We start from the raw sequence: 10,569 nt of genomic DNA on the forward strand, positions 1-10,569 counted from the left end.
CTGTACCCTTTTGCATTCCCACTAGCCAAGAATAAGAGTTCCTGCCACCCACCCCCATGCTTGCCAGCATTTGGTGTTGTCAGTGTTCTGGATCTGAGCCATTCTAATAGGTGTGTAGTGGTGTCTCACTGTTGCTTAAATTCTCACTTCCCTAATGACATATGACGTGGGCATCTTTTCATATGCCTGTTTGCCATCTGGGTATCTTTGGTGAGGTGTCTGTTAAGGCCTTGGGTCCATTTTTTAATCGGGTTGTTTGTTTTCTTATTGTTGAGTTTTAAGAGTTCCTTGTTTATTTTGGGAAATAGTCCTTTGTCAGATATGGCTTTTGCAAATATTTTCTTCCAGTCTGCGGCTTGTTTCTTCATTCTCTTAAGCCTTGGATCTTTTTAGGCCATCTTGGGTAAGCCTCATCTGAACCATCCCTCCCCTTTTCATACTCCCTTACTAGCCACCAGCAAGGGAGAGGTCCCTGCTAACTACAGAGGTCCCCGTTGAGTTTCTAGGCATTCAGTGGGAAGAGTTACCCTCCTGGGACACGTATCAACTGCAGAAACCATGAGAACCATGTTGAAAAGGAGACCCACAGCACCCACCTGATTATACAGCTGCCAACATGGTGACCTATTGGTGTCACCATCACAGATCAGATGTGAACTCTCTGATGTGAACAACTAATCTGTTCTGCAATACAGAAAGCAAATGTTAAGGAATTCTTACTTTTAGCAAGGACAGTTCAGGACTGAGGTATCTTATTAGATAAGGATATTACCAACTAATTCTAAGCCTTGATCTACTCTGGTGCTACATTCAACTCACAGCAGACTTGCGTGATGAGAAATGAGACTGTGGGGTTTAATGTAGAATTATATAGATACGTGTTCTAACCGAAGACAGTCATAACGATTGAGGACTTCAGCAGAGCAAACAGAAGTTGGTTAGATTTCCAGAGAAAGTGTCCTTTCAGTCTTTAAGACACATTGAGATCCTCTAACAAGACAGGGATGGAAAGATAATACTACTATTCAGTGTATTTCATGAATCTCTGTGTCCTTGGGAGTTCCGTGAGCACTGATACTACTTTCTGGGAGGAGGAATGCCACCATTGCACCTGTGACTGATTCTTTGCTATTTCCCTAGCATTTTCAAATCCATCATCTTGTTTGACCCTTATGCTATCCTGCTGGATATTCATGTGCTGATTTGTTCATTTATTTAACAAATGTGTATTATTAATATTTACTTGCTCTATGCAGTCGCATACTGCCAGGCCAGCACAGCTTGATACAGATTGGGAGAGTTAGGTAGTTTGTCCCAAATTCTCACCACTAGTGAGGGCCAAGTCTCAAGACAAGACCCAAGAGCTTCTAGACTCCTGTTCTCTCCTCTGCCCCACATTTCTGCCCCTCCTGAATTCAGGCAGCCATTAATGCCTCCATCCCTCTAGTTACCACTTAGTCACCTCTCCTCTTCAGAGACTGAAACACCACAGTGACATTGATGTCATTAGATTGCTTTCCGGTGGATCTGGATTATGACATGCCATGGAAAAAGAAGGCTGTTCGGCAGTTTTCATCCTTGAAACAGTGTCAGTTGGTAGAGGGGAAAAAAACAAACACAGAAACCTGGCGTGCTCACATGCAGAGCACCTGCAAGCTGGTGTTTGTGATGCAGCTGACCTGGCCTGAAGAGAGGGCTTAGGTAATTCTGCATGGAGAGTGTTGCTTCTGTTACTGTTATTATTGTAGTAGGTACTCAATCTATCTCCACTCAACCCACAGATTAACCTACACCTGCCCAGGAAGCTGACTGAAGCCCATAGCACACTGATTATTCACAACTCGTGGGTCACTCTGGAATACCCAGACCCTTCTGCTCCCACCTGCTGAATGGCCATGTTTTCTAAAGTCCATGGGTGCTCCCAGTTCTGTGAGTGTGAGCTGATCTTGTCATTTAAAACGTTAACTATTATGTTAACTGGCAAGAAAAAAATAAGTTTGATAATCATGATTATTTCTGTGAAAACTATTGAATACCTTGGGATGATTTGGGGAATGAATTGCTAAAACCTTTTTGGTATTGAAGTTGAGGTGAATGAGACAACCGTGAAAGGTGGAAGGAAGAAAACTCTAGGAGGCTCCTGCACTTAGACTGCTTTTTGGCAAGTGACTTTTGGTTCTCATTCCACGTTAAAGAACCCAAAACTAGAAATTGTAGGTAAAGCATTCAAGATACAGTTGGTACAATCAGTAGACCCATTCGCAAAGGACAGGCCCCAGTTTTCCATCAGAAAGTTGGTGTTTTGCAGCAAAGGGTGGGTGGCTTGAACATGAGGGAAACATATCACAGGATCAGTATTTTAGAAGCATAAGTGGAGAGCTTCTACAACTCAGTTTTACTGAATATTTAGTAGAGAAAATCTGATTAGCAAACACTTCTGTAATATTGAAAAATGTCCAACTTATAAGATGGTACTTCCGAAAACGGTAGTGCTAGATTAGAGCCTCAGTGGAGAAAGTTCCCAGAGTAATGCTCCTAAGAGTTGCCCGCACCTTCAGGACTGGTGACATAACTGACATAGCCCAGTGGAAAATGAAAAATTTTCTCCTTTTGCAAAAATTAATAAGAATTTCATGATGACAGCAAAGCATTTAAGCCAGCGTGCAGCTCTTCAGAGCATAAGGCCTTGTGCAGCTATACAGGCCTATGGCGACCACTCTGCTGCCACATAAGAATTGCCACGTATTGTGATTGGCAGATCAGTATAACATTTTTAAAAAAAGTTTAGTCTCTATCAGTTTACTATATCTCATAAGAGTCACCATGCATGGATAGACTTGACCAATGGTTGTTTTTGTCATTAATTTTAGCTTTGTTAAAGAAACATTTGAAGAATACACTTGTTTTAGAATCTCCTGAATCTTTCTAGGTAACTGTCCTTTACATCTTAATGGTCAGGAATTTTTTTTTTTTTTTTTTTTTGAGACAGAGTCTTGCTTTGTCACCCAGGCTGGAGTGCAGCGGCATGATCTTGGCTCACTGCAAGCTCCGCTTCCTGGGTTCACACCATTCTCCTGCCTCAGCCTCCCGAGTAGCTGGGACTACAGGCGCCTGCCACCACACCCAGCTAATTTTTTTTATTTTTAGTAGAGACCATGTTTCACCGTGTTAACCAGGATGGTCTCGATCTCCTGACCTCGTGATCCACCCGCCTCAGCCTCCCAAAGGGCTGGGATTACAGGCCTGAGCCACTGCACTGGGCCAATGGTCAGGAATTTAAAGGCCTGGTTTTTGCCCTTCCATAAGCCTCATGGCCTTCCAAAAATAATATTCTTTTTTTTTTTTTTTTGAGATGGGGGTCACTCTGTCACCCAGGCTGGAGTGCAGTGGCATGATCACAGATCACTGGAGCCTCAGCATCTCTGGGCTCAGGTGATCCTCCCACCTCAGCTTTCCAAGTAGCTGTGACTACAGGCATGTGCCACCACACCCAACTAACTTTTTTGTATTTTTCATAGAGGCAGGGTTTCACCATGTTGCCCAGGCTGGTCTCCAACTCCTGGGCTTAAGCATTCACCCACTTCAGCCTCCCAAAGTGCCAGAGTTACAGGTGTGAGCCACCGCGCTTAGTTCCCCAACAATAATATTCTTGGTTCAGTCCATGAAACAAAGGATTCTGAAATGTTTAGATATTCTACTTAGGCAAAAGGGTTTGAGGTTCATCTGAAAAAAGAAAACAAAAATGAATATAGGTCCTATAGAATATTTAGGTTATCAGTATCAAAGATACTGTTTGCCATGGAGCAATGGCATGGAATGAAATTCTCAAGATGAAAGACTTTACACAAACCGTAGGTTTTACCTGGGTTCAGACTCATCAAAGGTTCTCACAAGAAAGAAGTAAACAACAATGGATTCATGATGATTTGTTGAAAAATAAAATTTAAAATGGCAGAGAAATAATATATACCATGACCTAAGCAGATAAATCAGTGAAGAGGATAAAGAAGAGATGAGAACAAATTCAAAACCATAAATCAATCATGCAGTGGCTGGAGATGTTCTCTGTGTAGTTTTACATGATACTGAAGAACAACAGAACCAGCAGGCAATGATGTTGTAGTGAGAACACCTCATGATGGATGGTTTTGCATTTAATCTCGTCTCTTCTTTATCCTCTTCATAGATTTATCTGTTTGTGTCATGGTGTATATTAAAACTAGAGGAACTAGGTCAAGAATAATCATACATCTAAGCAACTTTAAATTGCTTATTTTATTAAATAAACATGGTATGTTTTTAATCAGAATAGAATTTTCATTGTATGTGCATTTTTTAAAAATTAAATGTCCCATTCCATGTACTTTTTATTTTCCACTTTGACTTTTTCTATTAACCAAGTAGTGATCTCTCAAATAGGAGGACTTAACTGTGTTGCTATGCCTACTTCTTCTGTTGCTGCTACGGTAGAAGCCTTTTTATCAGCCCCTGGTCAGCAGTTGCTGAGTTACTTAAAAATGTCATCTTACAAGTTCATATCTTAAATATTTTTTTATTTAAAACATATACCTTATAGTTACACTCTGATTATTTTATAGTATAAGGCTGTATGTGCTGGCTGATTATAGTTTCCTGAGCCCTTTTTTTTTTTTTTTTTTTTGAGACAGAGTCTTGCTCTTGTCGCCCAGGCTGGAGGTCAGTGGCGCGATCTTGACTCACTGCAACCTCCGCCTCCTGGGTTCAAGCACTTCTCCTACCTCAGCCTCCCAAGTAGCTGGGATTGCAGGTGCCCACCACTATGCCGAGCTAATTTTTGTATTTTTAGTAGAAACGGAGTTTCACCATATTGGCCAGGCTGTTCTTGAACTCCTGACCCCAGGTGATCTACTTGCCTCGGCCTCCCAAAGTGCCGGGATTACAGGCGTGAGCCACCGCGCTCAGCCTCCTGAGACCTTTTTACATTAACCACACCACCTTAATTTCCAGTTTCGATTTCTTCAGTGTGAATTGAGAAATTACAGATATTTGAGAGCAAAATCCTTCTGGAGTTTTATTATTTCCTTTTCCTATTCTTTTTCTTCCTTTCTCACTTCTCTGTGGCCCTGGGAACTGTCTCATTGTCATATTTGTATTCTAGAATATTTTGAGTGATAATGTCGGTGCTGTGTGTTTTGTTTTGGTTTTCTGTGGGGGGAGTGGAACCAGCTTGCTTCTGTGCCGCCATTTTGAAACCAGAAGTCCTTCCTTTTTCTTTCTTTTTTCTTAGTTTCCTTGCCTACACCACCACACCAGTTGAACAGTTTGTGGTGATTGTTTCATTTTGTTTGTATGTTTTGTTGTTTTTTTTTTTTTGACTTTTATTTGGGTCCTTGCAAAGCATTCACTTTAGTTTTCATAGAAACATTTCCTATTTTTTCTCACTAATATTTCACTGCTTTACCTAATATGTAATTAAATTTCCTGATGAGTTTATCTGGTGACAACAGACTTGAGAAGGAACTTGGTAAGTGGTGGGAGCAGAAGGGCGTAGATACAGTGGTGAGCAGACCCTCACTGGAGTACGCTGCATGCCTGGCCACGTGTGGAGAGCGGGTGGAGAATGTGCTGGGTAGGTGGTAAACAGGAATGCCAGCGGGCCTCCCTCATGGTGATTGGGGGTTCTTAGACAAGTCCTGCCACTGCCCATCTTGAAGGACATCCCACACAATTGCCTATGGGAGAAACAGCATGAGGCACAGACCTCCTTCCAGGACTTTGGATTTGTTGCTCATACTTGAAATCCTTGTGTCTTCATGGGCTTTTCCTTGTGTTTTGGTCTTGGCTTCTCTAGAGGTACCCAGTGGGTCAGGGGAAGGCTCCTCAAAGGAATTTCCTACATGCGTATTGGTATTTTAGTCAGGCCATCCAAAACATGCCTTCCAAATTTGAGGAAAATCTTGTGTGGAGTGGTAACAAAAACTTCATTTTATTTGTATGAATTATTACTAAGCTGAGTCACAATGGAGAAGAAAAAGGGGTGAATCGTGAGGAGCCATTTTGACATTCCTGGCCACTGATCAAATGGAAGGATTCTGTTTGTGATGCTGAGTGTTGGGATGTTTCTAGATCTGCTTGGTTTGTGGCAGTTTCCTAGACCAAAGTCTAGGAAATTTCTGTCTTTAAAATGGAAGAATCGTAAGAGCTAGCAGGTTTCGTAACATTTGTTGGACTTTCTGTTTGTTTTTCAAAAGGCCCATTGCTTAAAGACTGGCCACATCTAGTCACCCACAAAGCAATGATGCTAGAACCCCCTAGGGACAAAACATCCTTCAGAGTTCAGAAGGGAAAAGTGATTTATAGGACTTTTTTTTTCTATTTTAGTTTTGTGAATCTATTTTGTTTCCGGAAGTCATTTTAATGTTAAGGAAGTGGATTAATCTCTACTGAAAGCTGAGCCCACATGGCCCCATGATCCTCCAGGGCCGAGCTATTAGGGACCATGAGGAACGAAGGCACCCAGGGTGATGGGGCCTCAGATGTGAGTCCAGAGAGGAGAGCAGACTGAGGTCTCCTCCCTTAGCTGTGCCTGTTCTGTGTTGAACACACACGCACACACACGCACACACAACACACTCTCTCTCTCTTTTGTAAAATCTGAATCTTGTCTGTGATTCTGTAATCCTGGTGTGCTCTCTTGCCAGTATCCCAGAGTCCCACCTCACAGGCAAATGGTAAAGCATGAGTCTGCCCCTAGGCTTGCTCATTTCTCATCTCTTCCTCTCCCCTCCTTTCCTGTTCCTCCTCTCCTCCTCCTCTTCCTCTCCTCCTCCTTTTCCTCCCCTTCTCCTCTCCTCCTCTTTCTCCCCTCCTCCTCCTCCCCCCTTCCTCTTCCTCTCTCCTTCGTCTTCCTCTCCCCTTTCTTTCCTCCTCCTCCTCTTCCTAGCCCTCTCCTCCCCCTTCCCCCCTTCCTCCTCCACTCCTTTTCCTCCTCTCTTCCTTTCCCCGCCTCTTCTCTTTACTTCTTTTGTCTTTTTTCTCTTCTATTCCTCTTTTCTCTGCCCCGCCTTCCTCCGCCTCAGTGGGCCTGGAGGGTGACAGTGTGGTTCCCTGTGGCCCGGGGCTGTGGGAATCCGGGGAGCCGCCCTCCACTCCCCGGAACCTTCCTCTCGGCAGACCCTGCCTCCGGGCGCTGACTCACCCTCCCCGTGTTCTCCCTTCCTCTCCCCGCAGGAAATGTGACTGGAAACAGTAACTCCACGTTCATCTCCAGCGGGCAGGTGATGAACTTCAAGGGCGACATCATCGTGGTCTACGTCAGCCAGACCTCGCAGGAGGGCGCGGCGGCGGCTGCGGAGCCCATGGGTCGCCCGGTGCAGGAGGAGACCCTGGCGCGCCGCGACTCCTTCGCGGGGAACGGCCCGCGCTTCCCGGACCCGTGCGGCGGCCCCGAGGGGCTGCGGGAGCCGGAGAAGGCCTCGAGGCCGGTGCAGGAGCAGGGCGGGGCCAAGGCTTGAGCGCCCCCCATGGCTGGGAGCCCGAAGCTCGGAGCCAGGGCTAGCGAGGGGCAGGACCGCAGCCTCTGCCCCAGTCCCGGCCACCCATGGATCGATCGGTACAGTCGAGGAAGACCACCCGGCATTCTCTGCCCACTTTGCCTTCCAGGAAATGGGCTTTTCAGGAAGTGAATTGATGAGGACTGTCCCCATGCCCACGAATGCTCAGCAGCCCGCCGCACTGGGGCAGATGTCTCCCCTGCCACTCCTCAAACTTGCAGCAGTAATTTGTGGCACTATGACAGCTATTTTTATGACTATCCTGTTCTGTGGGGGGGGGGGGTCTATGTTTTCCCCCCATATTTGTATTCCTTTTCATAACTTTTCTTGTTATCTGTCCTCCCTCTTTTTTAATTTAAAGGTTTTCTCAAAAATTCTCCTAAAGGTGAGGGTCTCTTTTCTCTTTTGCTTTTTTTTTTTTTTCTTCTTTTCTTGGCAACCTGTCTCTGGCCCAGGCTGGAGTGCAGTGGTGCGATTATAGCCCGGTGCAGCCTCTAACTCCTGGGCTCAAGCAATCCAAGTGAGCCTCCCACCTCAACCTCTGGAGTAGCTGGAATCGCAGCTGCAGGCCACGCCCAGCTTCCTCCCTCCCACTCCCCTCCGAGAGACACGGTCCCACCATGTTACCCAGCCTGGTCTCAAACTCCCCAGCTAAAGCAGTCCTCCAGCCTCGGCCTCCCAAAGTACTGGGATTACAGGCGTGAGCCCACACGCTGGCCTGCTTTACATATTTTCTTTTGTGCCCCTTCTCACAGTGTTTTAGAGATGGCTTTCCCAGTGTGTATTCATTGTAAACACTTTTGGGAAAAGGCTAAACATGTGAGGCCTGGAGATAGTTGCTAAGTTGCTAGGTACATGTGGTGGGACTTTCATGTTCTGAAAAATGTTCTGTATTCTCATTTTTCTAAAAGAAAGAAAAAAGGAAACCCTATTGTTTTCTCCTGAATCTTTTTAAGTTTGTGTCAGTCCTTAAGCAGAACTAAGCTCAGTATCTGACCTTACCCTCTAGGTGGTTAATTTATCCATGCTGGCAGAGGCACTCAGGTACTTGGTAACCAAATTTCTAAAACTCCAAGTTGCTGCAGCTTGGCATTCTTCTTATTCTAGAGGTCTCTCTGGAAAAGATGGAGAAAATGAACAGGACATGGGGCTCCTGGAAAGAAAGGGCCCGGGAAGTTCAAGGAAGAATAAAGTTGAAATTTTAATTTGCATTTTATTTGTCTAGATAAGAATAGCATAAATAGATCCTCTTTTATTCATTAATAATCATGCATCTGTGAGTTAGCCTTGTAGAAGTGGAAAACATTCCATTTTCCAATGCATTTAAATGTAAAGCCAAATCTGCATGTTGTGAATTTAAGAAAACTTATTATCCTAAAGGTGCCTTTCTCTTGGCATCATCCCCCTTATGAGAAACCTAGAGGACGCTCCAGATGGAAGGAAATCCCCTGGGTGGTTTTATCTTTTGTTACCCAGTGAGCACTGGTTCCCTGCAAATACTGGGGAAAAGCAAATATATGCAAGCAAGTTAAAATTAATTTTGCACATCTGGTAGGTTATGAAAGAAAGCACTAATAGAGGTCACTGCCCAGACTTTATTGGCCACAAATGCCCAGCTGAAGAGCATGACTGTGGATCACTGGTTTTTCCCTCCTGCTGGAAATGCTGGGGTGGTAGCGGTCGATTAGGATTTTCAGTGCAGAAGCACAGGATAGTTCTGTAATTTATGGGACTCATTAGCCAACATAAAGAACTGCAGGAAATAACTGCACAGCCAGGAGGATCCGTTGATGGGAATTTATCGTCATTCCTGCCCTTTTACTTAACATCATCCACAGAGAGATGTTATACAAATGGAGGAAACCATTATACCTTTTGATATGGAATATATTACAGAGTTACAATTCACAAAATAGAATGCTGAGCTGAAAACCCGAGTTTCTGCTGTGACTGTCATCTCACTGAGCACTTCGCTTTTCTTTGCTTTTATTTTTTCCTTCTATAAAAAGGCAGTAATGATAATTTATAATAGTTTCCCTACCCAGAGGTATTAGAAGGATGCTACAGTGAATGTTAAAGTACCTTGAGATCCTTAAATCAAAGGTGCTATATACATAAGTAAGACTCTACTTTCAGAAAAAGGTAATATTCTTTCCTGCACTGATCCCTACTAACTCTGTATTGATCCAAAGGCAACTCAATGCTAAGAAATGTATAGAAAGTATAAGTCTGTGTCTGTGTACTGTAGAGATGTATGTGACAAGTGTAAACAAAATGAACTGAAGCAATAATGAACAGTTATTGGGGGAACATGATAAAGAGATTATATTAAGCTTATGTTTGACCATAAAATCCTTTTTATGGCTTGCTAAAACTGGGCTCACTGTAAAATCATGATCCAACTTATTGCTAATCTTTATGATATGCTTATTCCTAATCTTTATGGTATGGTGTCAACCGTTCATTTGTATCTTGTTGCTGGTTCCCTGGACCACAGACTAGGGACAGAAAATACTTGCTTTGATAATATACATGCTGTTGATTTCACAAAAATTTCTTAAAATGCAGCCTGGGTACCCAGTGAAAGAGTTGAAACGGAAATGGAGTATCATGTTTCCTACTCAGATTTAACTCAGCTATCGGAAGGAAGAATGAATTTATCACATTCAAAGAGCAGTTTGAATGTGATAGATCAGAACCTTCATGTGGTGGGGAAAACGGGATTATTTCAGTGTAACAAACCACCCAAAGACTTAGTGGCTTAAAATAGTCACCATTGGCCAGGCACAGCGGTTCATGCCTCCCAGTGCTTTGGGAGGCCAAGGCAGGAGGATCACTTGAGGACAGTAGTTAGAGATCAAACTGGGCAACAGAGTGAGACCTTGTCTCTACAAAAAATACAAAACTTATCTGGGCATGGTGGTGTGCACCTGCAGTCCTGGCTACTCAGGAGGCTGAGGTAGGAGGATGCTTGAGTCCAGGAGTTCAAGGTTACTGTGAGCTTTGATTGGGCCAGTGCACTCCAGTGTAAAAAAAC

The 10,569-nt window shown here is 43.9% G+C and overlaps 1 protein-coding gene across 1 annotated transcript in view; it reads left to right on the top strand.

Moving 5' to 3' along the window:
- TNFRSF11A (TNF receptor superfamily member 11a) overlaps positions 1 to 9,464 on the top strand; it is a 42,435-nt gene extending 32,971 nt beyond the window's left edge. The window contains exon 11 of the mRNA XM_063716801.1: positions 7,210 to 9,464. Coding sequence (XP_063572871.1) covers positions 7,210 to 7,493 — 284 coding nt within the window. The 3' untranslated portion in view covers positions 7,494 to 9,464. The remainder of the gene's footprint in view (positions 1 to 7,209) is intronic.
- Positions 9,465 to 10,569: the final 1,105 nt, after the last annotated feature.

The sequence above is a fragment of the Pongo abelii genome, chromosome 17 (genome assembly GCF_028885655.2).
Source record: "Pongo abelii isolate AG06213 chromosome 17, NHGRI_mPonAbe1-v2.0_pri, whole genome shotgun sequence".
Lineage (NCBI taxonomy): Eukaryota > Metazoa > Chordata > Mammalia > Primates > Hominidae > Pongo > Pongo abelii.